General features: G+C 47.4%; 1 protein-coding gene across 1 annotated transcript in view; it reads right to left on the bottom strand.

The window, feature by feature from the left end:
- Positions 1-24754, bottom strand: part of ESAM (endothelial cell adhesion molecule) — a 100981-nt gene that overhangs the window by 8803 nt on the left and 67424 nt on the right. The window contains exons 2-4 of the mRNA XM_088481805.1: positions 14983-15140; positions 13671-13881; positions 8936-9091 (exon numbers count right to left, since the gene is read on the bottom strand). Coding sequence (XP_088337931.1) covers positions 8936-9091; positions 13671-13881; positions 14983-15140 — 525 coding nt within the window. The remainder of the gene's footprint in view (positions 1-8935; positions 9092-13670; positions 13882-14982; positions 15141-24754) is intronic.

The raw sequence follows: 24754 nt of genomic DNA, 5'->3' as shown, positions 1-24754 counted from the left end.
CTGAGAGTTATATAGTGGGAGTAGCAGGGTCCGAAGCAGCACAGAGTATATCAGGAGATGAGTGATGTGTTAGTGAGGACAGGGCTGTATGTGACAGGAGCAGTGACATGATGTGAGGAGGTAAATGGAGGCAACAGGAAGCCACAGACTGAGAGTTATATAGTGGAAGGAGCAGGGTCCCCAGCAGCACAGAAGACATCAGGAGATTAGTGATGTGTCAGTAATGCCAGGGGCAGTGACCCCAGCAGCTCAGAGTATATCAGGAGGTGATTGATGTGTCAGGGAGGACAGGGCTGCATGTGACAGGGGCAGTGACATGATGGGAGGAGGGGAATAGAGGCCGCAGGAAGCCACAGACTAAGAGGTCTATTTACTAAGCAACGTTATGAGACAGAGGGCCTGATTCAGAGCCGCTCGTAAGTGGCCGATCGTTCGCTCTGAGCGATGTTCGCACAACTGCGTATGGGTCGTAATGCGCATGCGCAAAACAGTCACTGCAGTCGGAAATTGTGCGCTAGCAAAACAGCGAGGGGCTGCTAATTTGATTAACAGAATGTACCGTTTGTGGGCGGTAACAGGGGAAGGTGCTTGAAAACGGGGGAGTGGAGATCCGAACGCAGGCGTGCCTAACGGTCAAAAGGGAATTTAATGGGAGTGCATAATTAGTAAAGGAGCGTCATCGACCACGTCACTTGGTTGTCTTTTAGCCTGAACTGCTCGCAGTGATAGCAGTAAGAAAATCCTGCCACAACCACTGCGAGCAGTTCAGATGCCTTTCGATGTACCCGATTAATCTAATAAATACCGGAGATGATGTGTGATGCGAACGGCCAGGGGGCATCTTTACAAAATAGCGAGCGCATTTTTCGTTCGCTCAGACATAGAGGCGTCAACAAACCGCAAAGAGCGAGCGCTCAATTTAAATAGCCGGCCCCTTTTTTGGAACGACCGTCCGCAAATAGTGTCCGGGTCTGAATCAGGTCCAGAGTGAAAAGTGATAAGATAGTGATAAGGTGCCAGCCAATCAGCTCCCAACTGTCATCTCACAGGCTGTGTTTGAAAAATGACAGTTGGGAGCTGATTGGCTGGTATCTTATCACTTTTCACTCTGTCTCCTAACACTGCATAGTAAATAGCAATGGGGATAATTATTAAGTTATTTGGGGCAATGGGGTTATTTATTAAGTGCATTATTACATTCAATCCTTCTTAAACTAGAACTAGAGGTCCCAGAAAGCCTTCCCTGCATGCTGATACTTGGAAAACCACAAAAGTTATACAGTGGAAGGTGCAGGGTCCCCGGCAGCACAGAACAGTGACATGAGGCTGCTGTCACACAGACTGAGAGTTATACTGTGGAAGGAGCAGGGTCCCCCGGCAGCACAGAACAGTGACATGAGGCTGCTGTCACACAGACTGAGAGTTATACAGTGGAAGGAGCAGGGTCCCCGGCAGCACAGAACAGTGATATGAGGCTGCTGTCACACAGACTGAGAGTTATACAGTGGAAGGAGCAGGGTCCCCCGGCAGCACAGAACAGTGACATGAGGCTGCTGTCACACAGACTGAGAGTTATACAGTGGAAGGAGCAGGGTCCCCGGCAGCACAGAACAGTGACATGAGGCTGCTGTCACACAGACTGAGAGGTATACAGTGGAAGGAGCAGGGTCCCCGGCAGCACAGAACAGTGATATGAGGCTGCTGTCACACAGACTGAGAGGTATACAGTGGAAGGAGCAGGGTCCCCGGCAGCACAGAACAGTGATATGAGGCTGCTGTCACACAGACTGAGAGTTATACAGTGGAAGGAGCAGGGTCCCCGGCAGCACAGAACAGTGACATGAGGCTGCTGTCACACAGACTGAGAGTTATAGAGTGGAAGGAGCAGGGTCCCCGGCAGCACAGAACAGTGACATGAGGCTGCTGTCACACAGACTGAGAGTTATACAGTGGAAGGAGCAGGGTCCCCGGCAGCACAGAACAGTGACATGAGGCTGCTGTCACACAGACAGAGTTATATATTGGAAGGAGCAGGGTCCCCGGCAGCACAGAACAGTGACATGAGGCTGCTGTCACACAGACAGAGTTATACAGTGGAAGGAGCAGGGTCCCCGGCAGCACAGAACAGTGATATGAGGCTGCTGTCACACAGACTGAGAGTTATACAGTGGAAGGAGCAGGGTCCCCGGCAGCACAGAACAGTGATATGAGGCTGCTGTCACACAGACTGAGAGTTATACAGTGGAAGGAGCAGGGTCCCCAGCAGCACAGAACAGTGATATGAGGCTGCTGTCACACAGACTGAGAGTTATACAGTGGAAGGAGCAGGGTCCCCGGCAGCACAGAACAGTGATATGAGGCTGCTGTCACACAGACTGAGAGCTATACAGTGGAAGGTGCAGGGTCCCCGGCAGCACAGAACAGTGACATGAGGCTGCTGTCACACAGACTGAGAGTTATACAGTGGAAGGAGCAGGGTCCCCGGCAGCACAGAACAGTGATATGAGGCTGCTGTCACACAGACTGAGAGTTATAGAGTGGAAGGAGCAGGGTCCCCGGCAGCACAGAACAGTGACATGAGGCTGCTGTCACACAGACTGAGAGTTATACAGTGGAAGGAGCAGGGTCCCCGGCAGCACAGAACTGTGACATGTGGCTGCTGTCACACAGATGGTAGAAGACAAACTGTCAAACTTATCGGCTTAAAACTCAGGACCTGTTTCACTACGCATCGCAATTCTGCTTATACGCACGCAGCGCAGTTGCTAATATCAGCGGTGATATGTAAATGTTTGCATTCACATTGCGATCGCAGCCTGACAGAAGGACGCCCACTTCCCCTTACTCACATCCGTAAACATGGGGAACATAGCGAAACAATCTGTAACATCGGACCCAGACGCACACTTGCGCAAGCCCTGACCTTACTCAGAAATTGCTACCGGCCACGTACGCTATCAGGGCTTTGGCTGCTTATAGCCAGTGGATGATTTATGCACGCCCCTGTAACATCATTGCAACGCACTGGCGGTTCCCCCATCCCGCCCATCACCACCCACAAACGGCACTTCCTGTCAATCACTCTGCCGTGAGTCTTCGTATCCTTTGCGATCGCAGTAGCTAGTTGAAGCACGAGCACTGCATACGCACTGCGCAACAATGGACCAATTGCGTGCGTATTAACAACTGCGTTCCTTGCTGAATCAGGCCCACACTACATATACCAAATTTGGTTTCATATGTGTCTTATTTTCCTTGCTGTATTTATCCATATACCATGATATATTAATCTACCAGACATATAATAGTGACTTATTGCATTGATGATAATTCTATTTCAGCATCAGAGTCTAAATGTCTTTATTCTTGAATCTATATAATTAACTGTCAGTACAATGTATATATTTCTGTATATCACTATAACCATGAGAATAAGATATATAACTCTCCGAATAATGTATATAATTCTAGATCTGTCTCAGATATACACCTCTGTATGTGTCAGATAATATTGTGTATATCTCTCTGATGTGGAAGATATGTATAAAATCAGGAACTGACACAAATCTCGTCCCAGCGCAATAATCAGTCACAGTAAATCCAGAGCAGTCTATTTGTAGAAGTCCCGATGTCACTCTGCTCTGCTGGGTGTCTCGAAGTCTCTGTCTCTCTGTCTGTAATATTCAATAACTCTTTTCTCATAATCCTTCTGCGGGATTAAAGATAATCTCCTGCCAACGTCTCCCGCCATCGCGGCCATTGGCGGATTCTTAAATAACTTCTAGACTAGAGCCTGATTACTAGGCCATGTACTAGTGAGAGAGGCTGTGAGGAGCTCCCAGCACTTATTATAGTATAAAGGTGACTGATACAAAGCCAAGGAAAGAAGAAACCTATTAATTGCTAATAGTGACCGTTAATCTCAGACGTGTATAAACTCTATCTCTATAGTCTGTTTGATCTTCGCTTCAATCGTCTGATCATAAACTATTTAAAGGAGATTAAATAATGACAAAAAATGACAGTAATATTATGTCAGCTGGTTATGGGCAAATACTAACATATACATTCGCCCCAGTTCTCATAGGTGTCCCCCTAATTTACACAAACCACAGAGAAGTGATTGACACGTGCGCATGGTCGTAATATAATTCGCCAGCCCTCCTGGGGATATTAGTGACAATGGGGTTATATATTAAGTGCAGTATAACAGTCAATCCTTCTTAAACTAGAAAGTCCCAGAAAGCCCCCCCTGCATGCTGATACTTGGAGAACCACAAGTACCAGCATGCAGGGCATTAAGGGCCCGCTTGTACTCCTAGTTCACCTGTAAAAGAAATGGATGCAAGTTTTGGCAGTGCGAGTTGCGGGGGTGTGAGAAATGTGAATTTGCATATTCTTGCGCCCTATTACATAGTGAGTTCTAAAAACACGCGAGAATATCGCTATACACACACATTTACATAACTCTGACCCTATTACACTTTGGGGCTGATTCAGACCCGCTCGCGAGCGCAGGACGCTCGCAAGCGGGTCGATGGTGCCGAATTGAGCATGCGCACGACGGAGGAAGCTCCGTCGTGCGCATGGGCGAGACCCGAATAACGACGGCCAAGCCGTCGTTATGGGTCTCGCACCAAAGGGGGCGTGCTGTCGATGGTGAGTGACAGCACGCCCCCTTTGGTGGGCGTGCCGGGGGCGTGGGAACGCCTACCGTCTGAGTCCGGCCCCACTGACATCACTAGTGATGTCAGTGGGAGTGATTTTGGCTCTGATAGAGCCAAAATCACTCCAGGGCTTGCGGTCACCGAGACCCTACAGCAGGGTCTCGTCGCAAGCCCAATGGTCGCGATGGTCTTGACCATCGCGGCCATCATCATGGACGCTCGCTATAGCTGTGTGTGGTAACCCACAGCTATGCGAGCGTCCATGAGGCCGCTCCAAGTTGAGGGTGGAGGGTCCTGATTCAAAGCGAGTGCTCTGGTCAGAGCGTTCGGCACTGAATCAGGCCCTTTGTCCCATATCTCATTCCCTGGGCTGCTGTATTATTAAACTGTATATAACACCATGCCCCATTCCCTGTACTGTTACACTGTATATAACACCATGTCCCATTCCCTGTACTGTTACACTGCATATAACATCATGCCCCATTCCCTGGGATACTGTACAGCTACACTGTATATAACAACATGCCCTGGGATACTGTACGGCTACACTGTATATAACACCATGCCCCATTCCTAGGATACTGTACGGCTACACTGTATATAACACCATGCCCCATTCCTAGGATACTGTATTGTTACACTGTATATAACACCATGCCCCATTCCTAGGATACTGTATTGTTACACTGTATATAACACCATGCCCCATTCCTAGGATACTGTATTGTTACACTGTATATAACACCATGCCCCATTCCCTGGGATACTGTACGGTTACACTGTATATAACACCATTCCCTGGGATACTGTACTGTTACACTGTATATAACACCATGCCTCATTCCCTGGGATACTGTACGATTACACTGTATATAACATCATGCCCCATTCCCTGGGATAATGCACAGCTACACTGTATATAACACCATGCCCTGGGATACTGTATTGTTACACTGTATATAACACCATGCACCATTCCTAGGATACTGTATTGTTACACTGTATATAACACCATGCCCCATTCCCTGGGATAATGCACAGCTACACTGTATATGACAACATGCCCTGGGATACTGTATTGTTACACTGTATATAACACCATGCACCATTCCTAGGATACTGTACTGTTACACTGTATATAACATCATGCCTCATTCCCTGGGACACTGTACTGTTACACTGTATATAGCACCATGCCCCATTCCTAGGGTACTATACGGTTACACTGTATATAACACCATGGTCTATTTCCTAGGATACTGTATTATTAAACTGTATATAACACCAAGCCCCATTTCCTAGGATACTGTACTGTTACACTGTATATAACACCATTCCCTGGGATACTGTACTGTTACACTGTATATAACACCATGCCCCATTCCCTGGGATATTGTACTGTTACACTGTATATAACACCATTCCCTGGGATACTGTACTGTTACACTGTATATAACACCATGCCCCATTCCCTGGGATACTGTACTGTTACACTGTATATAACACCATGCCCCATCTCCTAGGATACTGTACTGTTACACTGTATATAACACCATGCCCCATTCCTACATTCCTAGGATACTGTACTGTTATACTGTATATAACACCATGCACCATTCCTAGGATACTGTACTGTTACCCTGTATATAACACCATGCCCCATTCCCTGGGATACTGTACTGTTACACTGTATATAACACCATTCCCTGGGATACTGTACTGTTACACTGTATATAACACCATGCCCCATTTCTAGGGTACTGTACTGTTACACTGTATATAACACCAATCCCTGGGATACTTTACAGTTACACTGTATATAACACCATGCCCCATTCCCTGGGATACTGTACGGTTACACTGTATATAACACCATGCCCCATTCCTAGGGTACTATACGGTTACACTGTATATAACACCATGCCCCATTTCCTAGGATACTGTACTGTTACACTGTATATAACACCATGCCCCATTCCTAGGATACTGTATTATTAAACTGTATATAACACCATGCCCCATTCCTAGGATACTGTACGGTTACACTGTATATAACCCCATGCCCCATTCCTAGGATACTGTACGGTTACACTGTATATAACACCATGCCCCATTCCTAGGGTACTATACTGTTACACTGTATATAACACCATGGTCTATTTCCTAGGATACTGTACTGTTACACTGTATATAACACCATGCCCCATTCCTAGGATACTGTACTGTTACCCTTTATATAACACCATGCCCCATTCCCAGGGATACTGTACTGTTACACTTTATATAACACCATGCCCCATTTCTAGGGTACTGTACTGTTACACTGTATATAACACCATTCCCTGGGATACTTTACAGTTACACTGTATATAACACCATGCTCCATTCCCTGGGATACTGTACGGTTACACTGTATACAACACCATGCCCCATTCCTAGGATACTGTACTGTTACACTGTATATAACACCATGCCCCTTTTCTAGGGTACTGTACTGTTACACTGTATATAACACCATGCCCCATTCCCTGGGATACTGTACGGTTACACTGTATATAACACCATGCCCCATTCCTAGGGTACTATACGGTTACCCTGTATATAACATCATGCCCCATTTCCTAGGATACTGTACTGTTACACTGTATATAACACCATGCCCCTTTTCTAGGGTACTGTACTGTTACACTGTATATAACACCATGCCCCATTCCCTGGGATTCTGTACTGTTACACTGTATATAACACCATGGCCCATTCCCTGGGATACTGTACGGTTACACTGTATATAACACCACAACCCCTTTCCTAAGATATTGTACTGTTACACTGTATATAACACCATGCCCCATTCCTAGGATACTATACGGTTACACTTTATATAACACCATTCCCCATTCCTAGAATACTGTACGGTTACACTGTATATAACACCATGCCCTGGGATACTGTACGGTAACACTTTATATAACACCATGCTCCATTTCCTAGGATACTATACGGTTACACTTTATATAACACCATGCCCCATTCCTAGGATACTGTACGGTTACACTGTATATAACCCCATGCCCTGGGGTACTGTACGGTTACACTGTATATAACACCATGCCCTGTGATACTGTACGGTTACACTGCATATAACACCATGCCCCATTCCCTGGGATACTGTACAGTTACACTGTATATAACACCATGCCCTGGGATACTGTACGGTTATACTGTATATAACACCATGCCCTGGGGTACTGTACGGTTACACTGTATATAACACCATGCCCTGGGATACTGTACGATTACACTGTATATAACACCATGCTCTATTTCCTAGGATACTGTACGGTTACACTGTATATAACACCATGCCCTGGGGTACTGTACGGTTACACTGTATATAACACCATGCCCTGGGGTACTGTACGGTTACACTGTATATAACACCATGCCCTGTGATACTATACGGTTACACTGTATATAACACCATGCCCTGGGGTACTGTACGGTTACACTGTATATAACACCATTGCCTGGGGTACTGTACGGTTACACTGTATATAACACCATGCCCTGTGATACTGTACGGTTACACTGCATATAACACCATGCCCTGGGGTACTGTACAATTACACTGTATATAACACCATGCCCTGGGGTACTGTACGGTTACACTGTATATAACACCATGCCCTGTGATACTGTACGGTTACACTGCATATAACACCATGCCCTGGGGTACTGTACAATTACACTGCATATAACACCATGCCCTGGGGTACTGTACAGTTACACTGTATATAACACCATTCCCTGGGGTACTGTACGGTTACACTGTATATAACACCATGCCCTGTGATACTGTACGGTTACACTGTATATAACACCACGCCCTGGGGTACTGTACGGTTACACTGTATATAACACCATGCCCTGTGATACTGTACGGTTACACTGTATATAACACCATGCCCTGTGATACTGTACGGTTACACTGTATATAACACCACGCCCTGGGGTACTGTACGGTTACACTGTATATAACACCATGCCCTGGGGTACTGTACGGTTACACTGTATATAACACCACGCCCTGGGGTACTGTACGGTTACACTGTATATAACACCATGCCCTGGGGTACTGTACGGTTACACTGTATATAAAACCATGCCCTGGGGTACTGTACGGTTACACTGTATATAACACCATGCCCTGGGGTACTGTACGGTTACACTGTATATAACACCATGCCCCACATCCCCGGACATACCGTGAGCAGGAGGAAAGTAGACCACGTTGGCTGATGCTTTCTTTATCCAGGAGTAGGTGGGTGTAGGTTCCCCCGTGGAAGACCTGCAGCTTAGCGTGACGTTGGCTCCGATATACGCGTTCCCCTGGATGTGACATTTGGGTTTGGAAGGAGGAACTGGGAGAGCAGACAGTATGAATTAGTGGTTATACGTCACAGGCGCGTTATTTATCATCATGTGTTACAGCTGGCACAAGACGTGATGGACCGTTCACACTGTACCAGCTGCCCAACTCTCTGCCATAGATTACAGGCACACTGTACCCGCTGCCAAACTCTCTGCCGTATATCACAGGCACACTGTACCCGCTGCCCAACTCTCTGCCATATATCACAGGGACACTGTACCCACTGCCCAACTCTCTGCCATATATTACAGGCACACTGTACCCACTGCCCAACTCTCTGCCATATATTACAGGCACACTGTACCCGCTGCCCAACTCTCTGCCCTATATCACAGGCATGCTGTACCTGCCGCCCAACTCTCTGCCCTATATCACAGGCACACTGTACCCGCTGCCCAACTCTCTGCCGTATATCACAGGCACACTATACCCGCTGCCCAACTCTCTGCCGTATATTACAGGGGCACTGTACCCGCTGCCCAACTCTCTGCCCTATATCACAGGCACACTGTACCCACTGCCCAACTCTCTGCCATATATCACAGGCACACTGTACCCGCTGCCCAACTCTCTGCCATATATTACAGGCACACTGTACCCGCTGCCCAACTCTCTGCCATATATCACAGGCACACTGTACCCGCTGCCCAACTCTCTGCCATATATCACAGGCACACTGTACCCGCTGCCCAACTCTCTGCCCTATATCACAGGCACACTGTACCCGCTGCCCAACTCTCTGCCCTATATCACAGGCACACTGTACCTGCTGCCCAACTCTCTGCCCTATATCACAGGCACACTGTACCTGCTGCCCAACTCTCTACCATATATCACAGGCACACTGTACCCGCTCCCCAACTCTCTGCCATATATTACAGGCACACTGTACCCGCTGCCCAACTCTCTGCCATATATTACAGGAACACTGTACACGCTGCCCAACTCTCTGCCATATATTACAGGCACACTGTACCCGCTGCCCAACTCTCTGCCATATATTACAGGAACACTGTACACGCTGCCCAACTCTCTGCCATATATTACAGGCACACTGTACCCACTGCCCAACTCTCTGCCATATATTACAGGCACACTGTACCCGCTGCCCAACTCTCTGCCATATATTACAGGCACACTGTACCCGCTGCCCAACTCTCTGCCATATATTACAGGCACACTGTACCCACTGCCCAACTCTCTGCCATATATTACAGGCACACTGTACCCGCTGCCCAACTCTCTGCCATATATTACAGGCACACTGTACCCGCCGCCCAACTCTCTGCCATATATTACAGGCACACTGTACCCGCCGCCCAACTCTCTGCCATATATTACAGGCACACTGTACCCGCCGCCCAACTCTCTGCCATATATTACAGGCACACTGTACCCGCTGCCCAACTCTCTGCCATATATTACAGGCACACTGTACCCGCTGCCCAACTCTCTGCCATATATTACAGGCACACTGTACCCGCTGCCCAACTCTCTGCCATATATTACAGGCACACTGTACCCGCTGCCCAACTCTCTGCCATATATTACAGGCACACTGTACCCGCTGCCCAACTCTCTGCCATATATTACAGGCACACTGTACCTGCTGCCCAACTCTCTGCCATATATTACAGGCACACTGTACCCGCTGCCCAACTCTCTACCATATATTACAGGCACACTGTACCCGCTGTCCAACTCTCTGCCCTATATTACAGGCACACTGTACCCGCTGTCCAACTCTCTACCATATATTACAGGCACACTGTACCCGCTGCCCAACTCTCTGCCCTATATTACAGGCACACTGTACCCGCTGTCCAACTCTCTACCATATATTACAGGCACACTGTACCCGCTGCCCAACTCTCTGCCATATATTACAGGCACACTGTACCCGCTGCCCAACTCTCTGCCATATATTACAGGCACACTGTACAAGACTGATTTTACCATTAATCTGAGCAAGTGCGGCACGGTAAGTCTGCCCTGGAAGGAGGAGCAACAATCTTATTATTAATCATGGACAAGTAATGTCTAATACGATCAGCTGGTAACGGGACACAGTGATCTTTGTAGCTGATACAGGGCCTGATTCAGCAATCAACGCAAAGGAGAGAACGCACGCACCCGGCCGCTGCGCGAATATGCTAATCAATGCATATGCACGGAGACCGCGGCAGAAGAGGCAGACGCCCAGCCCCATATTAAGTCGCCCATCTCCCTTTACTCACAGCCTGCGTACACTTAACCGATCGCACTGGCTAGTTCACGCACGCGCACTACAAAAACAATCGGCCAAGTGCGTGCGTTCTCTCCTTTGCGTTGCTTGCTCAATCAGGCCCACAATGCGTTTACGACATAATGGGCCTGAGTATGTGTGCCAATACCGCTACAAGCCCTTCCCTGGTGCGTAGCCGTGTGTAAGTGTGCGAGGACTGACACACCCACTGTGAGCGCCATTCAGACGCTGTAATAACCCCTGGTGCATCTTACTGATGTGCAGCCCTGTGACAGGTGTAGATTATCCGTCTCAGTATGGACTCCAATGTTCGCAGCTGTGTATCTGCGACACACTGGTGACACTCCCACAACACGCCCCATCTCCGTGCGCACACTAAGCCGCCTCCCAGTGACCACCCAGGAACGCATACTACATTTTTAAAACACTTCTCAGACCACGCATCTACCATGCGCCTCAATCGCTGCTGCGACTCTGGGTGCATGCAAAGAAAATCAAATTTCTCCACTGTGGCCGGCATCGCCGCTGCGTCTGACTCTGCACAAAATGATCTGTTTCCCTGACGATCGCAGAGCTCCTTCATCAAACCAAAGAATAGGGAGGATTATTAACATGAAAGATAGTAGTACCGCCATATGTACACTAGGTGGCAGAGGAGGATCAGATATCTCTTGTGCAGCCAGTACATTTATTGTATGTATCAGAACAGGTCATGGGTTCCCTCACCAAGGCACTATAAGTGTGGAGTTTATACGTTCTCCGCGTGTATGTGTGGGTTTCTTCCGGGTGCTCCGGTTTCCTCCCACAATTTAAAATCATACTAATAGGATAATTGTGGTTGACACAGAAAAAAAAACCCAGTGTGTCTCCACCTGGCAGGGGATATAGATTGTAAGCTCCATGGTGCAGGGACTGATGTGAAAGATTTAAATAGTCTCTATAATGCGCGGCGGCTTATGTGTGCGCTATATAAATAGCTGTTTATAAATAGATAAAAAGGACCATTCTCTTTTTTTGGCAAAATATACACTTGTGAAGACCTATCAATATATATATTTTTTTTGCTCAAAATATTTTCAATATATTGAATAACTTTGATGCTTATTGTATTGATTTAGTGATCTGTTTACTCCATCTCCCAGTCCTGATGGATGATTTCACCTCTGTAATGTGTCCAGCGGCTATAAGTAACGTCCATGCGCTAACCTCACGCCTGGATTACTGCAACCTCCTCCTGTCTGGCGTAACCCACTCACACCTGACCCCTCCTAAATCCATCCTTACCGCGGCTGCCGTATCACCGCCCCACCTCTGCCACCACATCGGTCACCCCACTGCTTCCCTATCCTATACAGAATCCAAACTCCGCTCACTCACCTACAAACCCCTCAATCACCTGGTTTCCATATTACTCCACTCCATCCTCATTTCCACTCACACAACCTCCTGCCGACTCCGCACAACATGGCAGCCTCCTCTACTCCTCCCTGATCGCCTCCTCTACTCCTCCCTGATCGCCTTCAGGATTTCTCCCGCGCTGCTCCCAACCTCAGGGATACCCTACCACGCTCCAACAGACTCTCATCCAGCCTCCCTCACTTTATTCTTTCCCTTAAGCCTCATGTCTCATTCAGGCCTAGCACCCTTCCTCCTATGGGTGAGTACACACTTGCACGATATCGGCAAATCTGAACGAAAAAATGGTGCATATCGTGCAGGGTGTATGCCTAATTGTGCGCTTGCATGCGATATCGGGTTATTGGTCGTGCTGCACAGCCAATCACGCGATATCATATGCGGGGGATGGAATGAGGTATCGTTCCATTGTTCATTACATTGGGTAAATGTGTACGGTCAATTTTGCATGGTCCGGGGTGAAGGTAAGTCGCCCCGACCATCGGCAAGACTGCCGCACGAACAACGTGTACCCTACCTGACTCTCCAGCCTCTGCTCCCTTCTCTCCCCTTGTGTCCCTCCACACCCCCTTTAGAATGTAAGCTCTTGTGAGCAAGGCCCTCTTTTCTGTTGTTTTCTCTACGGAACCATACAAAAAAAAAATGATAACAGAAACGTGCGGCAGTTTTGTTTTCTGTCTATTGAACTGTCCATTGTATGATATTTAATGCTATTTATATACTGTTCCCTCTGTAGACCTCCCAGACAATGGCATTTTCCATAATGGCTGACATCCTCTGCCCACCCTCCATTGTACCGAGAGCTGGAAGTTATTAATAACGCTGACTTCCTGCAGACGATTATCAGCTCTATTAACTGTGTGCTGTCGTTTCCTGTTATGGTGGGGACACCACATCCTGCTCTTACCCAGAATGGACACATCAATCACGCCGATGTTGCCGCTGCCGATACTGTTGTCATTGCGCACATTGACATAACATCGGTACTGCCCGGAGTCCGTGGCCTGAGTTCTGTTAATTACTATTGAAATGTTTTTTGCAGGCATGGGGTGGACAAAGCTCAGCCGGCCTCTGAAATCTGCAGATATGTCAACTTCTCCATCCATGTATTTCAGAATCTGCAAATGCAAGAGCATAAATCAGAGAACCAAGAACGAGCCGGTCACTGGGCTATGCGGATACATCCAAAACATTATAGCGGTGAGACTTACAACATTGTCCTTTATTAAACATAAACTGTTACACTATAGTTCTCATGTATCTATTCCCCATATGAGCTACAAATACACAAATATCCTGAGGTTTAAAAGGTAGGAGTCCTGCGCTGCCACCTAGTGTAATAAAGCAGTATGACAGCAGATGCATAGACTGGCTAGTGTAAACTCAATGGGCGGAATTCAATTGATTCCAGCCCCTAATGCGCCAGATGGAGCTATTCAATTCTTGCTCCTGTTGGGCGCGAGCTGAAATGTGCGAAAAGTGACCTGTTTGGGCGCCCAAACATCACTTTTCGCGGTCGCGCCCAGCACTTTGGTCGGGTTTAGCTGCTTTACGCGGCTAAACCTGACCTCTATGGGCGCGATCAGCACGAAAAACGGCATCAATTGAATAGCGGCCCGCGATCTCCTGTCACTTTAGACGGGAGATCCGGACCGCCCAATACGTTCTTTGCTTAATACTACCTTACAAAGGGGACTATGGTCCCCATTTAGTAATGAGTTAAATCACCAAAACGAGTATCACTGTGTATGATACATGGTGCTCCAGCCAATCAGCTCCACACTGTCATTTTTCTAACAGTTGACAGTTGGGAGCTGATTGGCTGGAGCACTATTATCATACAGAGTGACATTTATCACTCGTTTTGGTGATAAAACTCATTACTAAATGAGGCCCTATATACAGTACGCTGGGATGGGCACCATTTTATGCAGGCTATGAGCTCTATTGCGTGTTGAGATGATTAGCATATATCACAATAAGATTGACAGCAGCGTTGTAGGAGTAGATAAAGTGATTATGGAAAGAGAATGTAAATAATGGAACTGTACTAAATGGTGACTTGTGCTAGGAGGCTTAGCAGAACCATCATAAATGAGGTAAAGCCCTGTAACAAGATAATATATAGAATATAGGGTGTGATCCTGTCATTAGCATTCCAGGCAGAATAACCAGACTCCCGGGTTCTGTACCATAGACATGGGAAAGACTCTCTGTACCTGTATCTGCTCTGTCTGCGCCCGCTGTATAAACCAGGTGATATACGGTTTCTCTTCTGAACTGCTGGAATACCAGACGGGAAGGGTTATACTCTGTCCCTGCACCGCGGTCACCGTTTTCTGCTCCACGTGAACCTCCAGCAGCGCCGAGGAGAGACCTACCGGAAAAATTACAGAACCGTAACCATGACTGGAAGCACACATAACAAAGTAACAAGTAACTTACATATAACATGTAACAAAATAACAAGTAACTGGAAAACATAACATGTAGCAAAGTAACAAGTAACTGAAAATACATAACATGTAACAAAGTAACAAGTAACATATAACAAAACAACAAGTAACTGGAAAACACATAACATGTAACATAGTAACATATAACAAAACAACAAGTAACTGGAAAACACATAACATGTAACATAGTAACAAGTAACATATAACATGTAACAAAATAACAAGTAACTGAAAACACATAACATGTAACAAAGTAAATGGAAAATACAACATGTAACAAAGTAACAAGTAACTATAAACACATAGCTTAACAAAGTAAATGCAAAACACATAACATGTAACTATAAACACATAGCTTAACAAAGTAACTGGAAAACACATAACATGTAACAAAGTAACAAGTAACTATAAACACATAGCTTAACAAAGTAACTGGAAAACACATAACGTAACAAAGTAAATGGAAAATACAACATGTAACAAAGTAAAAATTAACTGGAAAACTTGTAACAAGTAACATGTAACAAAGTAAATGGAAACACAACATGAAACAAAGTAAACATTAACTGGAAAACGTAACATGTGACTGAAAAACAAAACACGTAATAAAGTAAGAATTAACTGGAAAACATAAAGTAAGAAGTAACTGGTAAATACATAACATGTAACAAAGTAACACGCAACTGGAAAACACATAACATGTAACAAAGTAAGAAGTAACTGGAAAACATATAACATGTAACAAAGTAAGAAGTAACTGGAAAACATATAACATGTAACAAAGTAACACGTAACTGGAAACACATAACATGTAACAAAGTGTAGAAATTAGTAATTTTATTTTCAAATATCAAATATTTGCCATAAATATCTGAGTGGTCTGAACAAAACAAATTTTTAGAATCTTATATATTTGTCTTCCTTTCTAAACTGTGACACTACAGCCCAAAAAGGGTTATTATATTCATAATCATGTAATAAATTCCAGCATATCACGCCAGCTCATAAACATGTCACAAAAGTGGATAAAGTGAATGATTAAGAACATGCCCTATACAGCGCTATACAATAAAGGTTTAGAATGAATAATAATAAATACCTGCATACAACACATATACTGATTGGCCATATATATATATGTATGAGAAATGTCAGGATTGCACCTCCCCCCATAGGGGCTCATTTATCATTTGCGGAGTATTCCACTAATTTTTTTTTTCGGGGGCATACCCGCAAATATAAAGTATCACCCAGAAGTATTATGGATGTATCGCAGCAGATATCTCCGATATCTGAAGATGGTGTAAGCTGCTGAGCCTAAGGGCTACATACAGCATAAATAGTCGGGAGAGGGTTCCCCCGGCAATGGTCACCGTGCATGTGTGGTCTGTAGATCCCCGGCTCAGGAGTGAAGAGAACGCTACTGCGGTCACTTACTCTCCCGGCACATCACAGGGACAGAGCGGGCGCTGTGATCGCCTACTGCAATGCTATCATGGGCACTAATATCACCCAGATCACATTGCACATGCAATCGTTAATAACTGGGCCCCTGGTGACAGAGGTATCTGCATGAAAGTCTCACATGAATGGAGACAACGGCCCATGGAACTGTATCTCCATGCCCTACTTACTGCATAGGCCCATTAGTTCTATTGCCCATGGAATTGTTTCGCCATGCCCTACTTACTGCATAGGCCCATTAGTTCTATTGCCCATGGAACTGTATCTCCATGCCCTACTTACTGCATAGGCCCATTAGTTCTACTGGACCTGTATCTCCATGCCCTACTTACTGCATAGGCCCATTAGTTCTATTGCCCATGGAATTGTATCGCCATGCCCTACTTACTGCATAGGCCCATTAGTTCTATTGCCCATGGAATTGTATCGCCATGCCCTACTTACTGCATAGGCCCATTCGTTCTACTGGACCTGTATCTCCATGCCCTACTTACTGCATAGGCCCATTAGTTCTATTGCCCATGGAATTGTATCTTCATGCCCTACTTACTGCATAGGCCCATTAGTTCTATTGCCCATGGAATTGTATCGCCATGCCTTACTTACTGCATAGGCCAATTAGTTCTATTGCCCATGGAACTGTATCTCCATGCCCTACTTACTGCAAAGGCCCATTAGTTCTATTACCCATGGAATTGTAGCTCCATGCCCTACTTACTGCATAGGCCCATTAGTTCTATAGCCCACGGAATAAGAAGAAAGTCTTATTCAAGCAGCTGAGGAATGATCTTGAGCAAATGACTTTATTAGTTGCTGGAGAACGAGGTGGATAAATAATTTGTGTAAACGTGGCTGTTATTAATGATACAGCAGCTGGACTAGATCAGAAAGGTCTTTCATTATGTACATAGGAAACTGGTTCTTATTGATCCGGCTTTATCAGCCACAGAACAGAGCGTAATGCATGTTAATGTAACTGGGGATCAATAATTAACCTAAATAGACCGATTTACTGCTGGAAAGAAAACAATGTGAAATATTTAACCGTTACTTCACTAAAGAATAACCGGCTTGTTACAGGGCACAGAAAGCAAATCAGCGCCTAAATAAGATTATTAATAACTATTGAATGTAATGTAGAATTGGGAGAATGTATTATTCTTTTAGAACCAAGTGAGACAGGCAGACTACAGGCGGCCAGCGCAGCAGGGTCACAGACCGGCCTGTTAGGGCGAAACTCAGGGGTGGTCCGCGCCACTGCCAGCAAATAGCATACAGACCACCAGTTTACACGTGCAATGATGTCACGCCGCAGGCGCACACTGACGCTCTCTGTGTGTGGTGTGCCCAAGAAGAGGAGCAATGGAGGAGCTGCCACAGCTGTGCACCACAACGCCAGGAGGACCGGCCAAACAATGAGTGAGCAAGAGACAGCCGGCAGCTGCCTGTCCCTGGCCGAGTCTAAGCTATTAGATCACCTGCATATAAACATATAGGGTCTGATTAAGACCCGCTCACAAGCGCTCTGCGCTCGCAAATGGGTTGATGGTGGGGCATTGCGCACATGCACGAGCCCCGGAGTGAGTGAGAAATGCACTCACTCCGGGGCTCGCTACAAACGGGGTGGTTGTCGATGTTGATCGACAGGTCGTCCCGTTTTGTAGGCAGGGTGGGGGGGGGCGGCTGGACAAACGGAGGCGTTCCTGAAGGAACGCCTGCCGTTTGTGGGCGGCCCTACTGACATCACCAGTGATGTCAGTAGTGAGCTTCCGGCTCTACTAGAGCCGGAAGCTCACTGGGGCTTGCGGCAGACGAGACCCTACCACAAGGGTCTCGTCGCAAGCCCAATGGTCGCGACTATCACCTGGCCGCTCGCAAAAGCTGTGGGTGGTCACCCACAGCTTAGAGAGTGGTCAGGAGGCCGGCTTTTAAAAAAAAAATTGGCCACCCTCATTCAGAGCGAGCGCTCGCTTTTTGCAAGCGGCTCTGAATGAGATCTATAGTGCATAAAAGGTAACATATAAAATGGGGACATTTTTTTTTTTTTTTTAACAAACAAGGTGAGTACAGATACAGGAATCGCATCACTTAAGTCCACCCTACACGGTGCCATTTGTAAAAGATCCGATCTCGCATTCGACTTCCCTTGAAAATTCTTCCCGTGACATTCTGTGCGATTTGTGTAAAGAAGAGGAACGATTGTGCCAACGACCATACGGTTAGATGTATCTTAAACGGTAGCAAATCGTTTAAGATATATCGTATGCAGCGAATAACCACACGATGCAAGGAGGAGGGGAGTGGCCGGGGACACTGTACATCAGCAAAAGTGCGAACGACGTGTGTCGCATCGTACACGATCCGACAAAATCTTTCTGCAAAACCATTTGATCTACGATGACGATATACGACGCAGGGGACGTGCATTGGCATCGTAATCGTGTAGGAGAACACCACTTTTTATACAATTGGTCGTTACGGTCCATCGAAAACGCCCATATCGTGTAAAAAATCGTGCCGTGTATGGGGGCCTTTATTTTACAACATATTGCACGTTACATTTCAAAATCTGAGACATTGTAGAGAGATATGTCAAGAGGAAATATTTGTAGAAAGGCGCAAATGTATAGTTTGCAGGGGGCGCGGAACACCCCAACACCGTCCCAGGACCTGATCTTACCCTCTACCAGCGCTGGAGAACCCTCCTTCTTATATCTAGGTACGAGCACATTTCCTCCCTTGTGATAACGGTGAGATAAGCATTGTCCCCAGGACACACATCTGTCTGTGATGTACACATAAAACATGTACAGGACAATAATGTAACGTGTCCTGATAATGTAGCCTGTAGAGTAAAGGATTGTTCTTATTAAATCTTTCACATCCGTAATTTGGGCTTCTGACAGTAAGGGAAAGGACAGGACCCTGAGCAGAACATTCAGCCCCCAGCACTCAGTCTCTCTGATTAGCCCAGCACCGAGGAAAGGGACTTATTCTGCCTAGTTGCACATAAGAGGATGCAGCTCACAATTTGTGGTGTTAAACCTTCTGTGCATGAGGCGACGTGCCCAGTTACCACAGACACTAACATACCAATGAGGTGACGTGCCCAGTTACCACAGACACTAACATACCAATGAGGCGATGTGCCCAGTTACCACAGACACTAACATACCAATGAGGTGATGTGCCCAGCTACCACAGACACTAGCATACCAATGAGGTGACGTGCCCAGTTACCACAGACACTAGCACACCAATGAGGCGACGTGCCCAGCTACCACAGACACTAGCACACCAATGAGGCGACGTGCCTAGTTACCACAGACACTAGCAAACCAATGAGGTGACGTGCCCAGCTACCACAGACACTAACATACCAATGAGGTGATGTGCCCAGTTACCACAGACACTAACATACCAATGAGGTGACGTGCCCAGCCACCACAGACCCTAGCAAACCAATGAGGTGACGTGCCCAGTTACCACAGACACTAACATACCAATGAGGAGACGTGCCCAGCCACCACAGACACTACCAAACCAATGAGGCGACGTGCCCAGCCACCACAGACCCTAGCAAACCAATGAGGCGACGTGCCCAGCTACCACAGACACTAGCACACCAATGAGGCGACGTGCCCAGATACCACAGACACTAACATACCAATGAGGAGACGTGCCCAGCTACCACAAACACTGCCAAACCAATGAGGCGACGTGCCCAGCTACCACAGACAGTAGCATACCAATGAGGCGACGTGCCCAGCTACCACAGACACTAGCAAACCAATGAGGTGACGTGCCCAGCTACCACAGACACTAGCAAACCAATGAGTCGACGTGCCCAGCTACCACAGACACAAGCAAACCAATGAGGTGACGTGCCCAGCTACCACAGACACAAGCAAACCAATGAGGTGACGTGCCCAGCTACCACAGACACTAACATACCAATGAGGCGAAGTGCCCAGTTACCACAGACACTAGCAAACCAATGAGGCCACGTGCCCAGCTACCACAGACACTAGCAAACTAATGAGGCGACGTGCCCAGCTACCACAGACACTAGCATACCAATGAGGCGACGTGCCCAGCTACCACAGACACTAACATACCAATGAGGCGACGTGCCCAGCTACCACAGACACTAACATACCAATGAGGCGACGTGCCCATATACCACAGACACTAGCAAACCAATGAGGTGATGTGCCAAGCTACCACAGACACTAGCAAACCAATGAGGCGACGTGCCCAGCTACCACAGACACTAGCAAATCAATGAGGTGACGTGCCCAGCTACCACAGACACTAGCAAACCAATGAGGAGACGTGCCTAGCTACCACAGACACTAGCAAACCAATGAGGTGACGTGCCCAGCTACCACAGCCACTAGCAAACCAATGAGGAGACGTGCCTAGCTACCACAGACACTAGCAACCAATGAGGGGACGTGCCTAGCTACCACAGATACTAGCAAACCAATGAGGCAACGTGCCCAGCTACCACAGACACTAGCAATCCAATGAGGGGACGTGCCCAGCCACCACAGACACTAGCATACCAATGAGGGGACGTGCCCAGCTACCACAGATACTAGCAAACCAATGAGGCGACGTGCCCAGCTACCACAGACACTAGCAAACCAATGAGGGGACGTGCCCAGCTACCACAGATACTAGCAAACCAATGAGGCAACGTGCCCAGCTACCACAGACACTAGCAATCCAATGAGGGGACGTGCCCAGCCACCACAGATACTAGCAAACCAATGAGGGGACGTGCCCAGCTACCACAGACACTAGCAAACCAATGAGGTGACGTGCCCAGCTACCACAAACACTAGCAAATCAATGAGGCGACGTGCCGAGCTACCACAGACACTAGCAAACCAATGAGGCGACGTGCCCAGCTACCCCAGACTTTAGCAAACCAATGAGGTGACGTGCCCAGCTACCACAGACATTAGCAAACCAATGAGGTGACGTGCCCAGCTACCACAGACACTACCAAACCAATGAGGCGACGTGCCCAGCTACCACAGACACTAGCACACCAATGAGGCGACGTGCCCAGCTACCACAGATACTAGCAAACCAATGAGGCGACGTGCCCAGCTACCACAGACACTACCAAACCAATGAGGCGACGTGCCCAGCTACCACAGACACTAGCACACCAATGAGGCGACTTGCCCAGCTACCACAGATACTAGCAAACCAATGAGGCGACGTGCCCAGCTACCACAGACACTAGCACACCAATGAGGAGACGTGCCGAGCTACCACAGACACTAGCAAACCAATGAGGCGACGTGCCCAGCTACCACAGACACTACCAAACCAATGAGGCGACGTGCCCAGCTACCACAGACACTAGCACACCAATGAGGCGACTTGCCCAGCTACCACAGATACTAGCAAACCAATGAGGCGACGTGCCCAGCTACCACAGACACTAGCACACCAATGAGGAGACGTGCCCAGTTACCACAGACACTAGCACACCAATGAGGCGACGTGCCTAGCTACCACAGACACTAACATACCAATGAGGCGACGTGCCCAGCTACCACAGACACTAGAAGACCAATGAGGCGACATGCCCAGCTACCACAGCCACTAGCATACCAATGAGACCACGTGCCCAGCTTCCACAGACACTAGCAAACCAATGAGCTCTACACTAAGACAATATTCTCTGTGTCCCCGATCAGTCTCTGAGTGTGTCCTGGAAAACTAATGAGAGCAGGACATTCGCTGGAAAGAGAGCGCAGGTAGCTGTGCCCAGAACTGTGCATTCTCATACCATGACTGGCGTAGCACGTTACACCGGCCTGGGTTACTCTAGGCTATTGCAGTGTTGGTTTCCAGCATGTCAGGGGTTAATACGTGCATGGTACGTGTAGCTGGTTCTAGAAGTTGGGAATCAATGCTTCAAAACACAAAGCTAAGCACAGATTTGCAATTCACAGGAAACCTTTTTTTTTTTTGCTGCCTTCTGGTGGAAATATAAGCACATATTAATGTTATTTCTAACCTATCTACCTATGGGCTGGAGATCTCAACCTACATGTATCAACTGAGTTTGAAAATATAGCGGTCTGAGGGCCCGATTCTGCAGGAGCAGGACCCATTTTGTGAATGTGCAGAATGGGTCCTGCTAACTCGCTCGCAGACTGTCAGTGATTGACAAGTCTGCTGCCATTTGCTGGCGGGGAGGGGGCGGCGATGCCCTCTGTTTCCTGAAATGGAGGCGTGTCGCCGCCCTTGCGGGGGAGGGAAGAAGCCAGGATCTCTGTTGGCTGATAAAGATTTCCTGGCCTCTTTCTCTAAACTGCGGTGGCCGGCTGCGGGACACCAAGGGTCACCGCAGCCGGCCGATGGTACGCAGATTATCCGATGCTGCGTTGGACAACGCAGCTGGGATAAGTAATGCACAGGAGGTGTGATGCCTCATGCTGCATTACCATATCTGCAAGGGTCACAATTGCAAAGCTACCTGCGTGCATACATCCTATATATATAGCCTGTGTACATACATCATAAATCTATAGCCTGCGTGCATACATCCTATATATATAGCCTGTGTACATACATCATAAATCTATAGCCTGCGTGCATACATCCTATATATATAGCCTGTGTACATACATCATATATCTATAGCCTGCGTGCAGCTTTGCAATTACGATCCTTGCAGAATCAGGCCCTGAGCGCACACATCCCCCCTTCCCTCCCCTGTCCCCGGTAATAGCAGCAGGAAGGCAGCCAGGAGCCAGGGGCCAGTGGGCCACGCTGTTACATCAATATTGTCATACTCTGCAGGACAGTCACTGGCGTCTCTATAATGGCTGCAGGTTGTGCGGTGCACAGGGGATCCATACCGCAGACCCTGCACCCACTTCTTCAATAATTACCTCCCCGGGGTCCCGCAACGGTAGCGCTGTACAAATCACCAGCAAAATGGTGGGGCAGCCATTTTCCCTGAGTTTTGCGCAGTAGGGAAATTGCCAGGTAAATGGCTGCTGCACCATTTCCGCCAGGTAGAGTGGAGGGGGCCCCGGACGGAGACGGCACACGGGCCCCCTCCTCCCTTCATACCTTCCTGAGGACAGTTCACTATGCTTCTGTTTCAGCAATGATGATGTTTTTAACAAAACAATTGGGGAATATAACATTTTTCGCGGTTCACCAATAGATTAAAGAGTTATTTAGAATCGTTTTTTACATTTTTATTTTATACAAATGAATATAGAGGTATATACCTAAGGTACAGCTTATAGCACTAGTGAGTCTCGGTCAGTAATTCTTCCTGACCTGAGTCTTTGCTGAAATCAGCCCTGGTCAAGGTTCTCACGGTCCATTTGTTTTGTCTCCAGTTGCGTCTCATTGCAATCTGCATGTTTTTTTCATTTCAGTCCTGACCTGCTACTTATGTCAGTGTAATGATCACTAATGCAGCAATGTTTATAAACTAAGGGCCTGATTCAGAGCCGCTCGCTAGCGCTGTGCGTTCGCAAGTAGCCTGATGTTCTGTGTACGTGCATGCTTCGTTCTGTGAGTGCGCTAACTACACACTGCGATCGCAACCCTCTCGCTCGCCCAGCATAGGCAGCCCAGGGTAATGAGTGACAGGAGAGGCCGTTTGTGGGTGGTAACAGGGGCAGGACACTAATGTTGGAGATGCGAACGCAGGTGTGCCAGAGTGTTTCAACGCCGTTTTAGAGGCATGCATAATTAACAGGCAGCGTCATAGTACACGTCACTTGCCTGTTTTTTATACACTGATTTCCTCGCAATGCTTGCGGCAGGGTAAAGCTACCACAAGCGCTGCGTTCACATCCGATGGTGCTCGATGTACCAATGTTTTATTACACTTCCTGGAGATGACGTGTCGCTGGTGGGCGGCTCTGCCTGTGCGATTGGGCGTACGCATACACAAAGTGGCCGCTCGCTAAGACATGGTAGGCGGGCTTATGCCTTGGCGAGCGTTCGCTTCCCGTGGCGTCACTTTGACAAATTTGCATACGCATCCAGCGAGCGTACGCAGACAGCGAACGGGTCT

The sequence above is a fragment of the Taudactylus pleione genome, unplaced genomic scaffold (assembly GCF_031769625.1).
Source record: "Taudactylus pleione unplaced genomic scaffold, aTauple2 ptg000278l, whole genome shotgun sequence".
NCBI classification, from domain to species: domain Eukaryota; kingdom Metazoa; phylum Chordata; class Amphibia; order Anura; family Myobatrachidae; genus Taudactylus; species Taudactylus pleione.
This window is presented reverse-complemented; position numbering and strand designations above follow the sequence as displayed.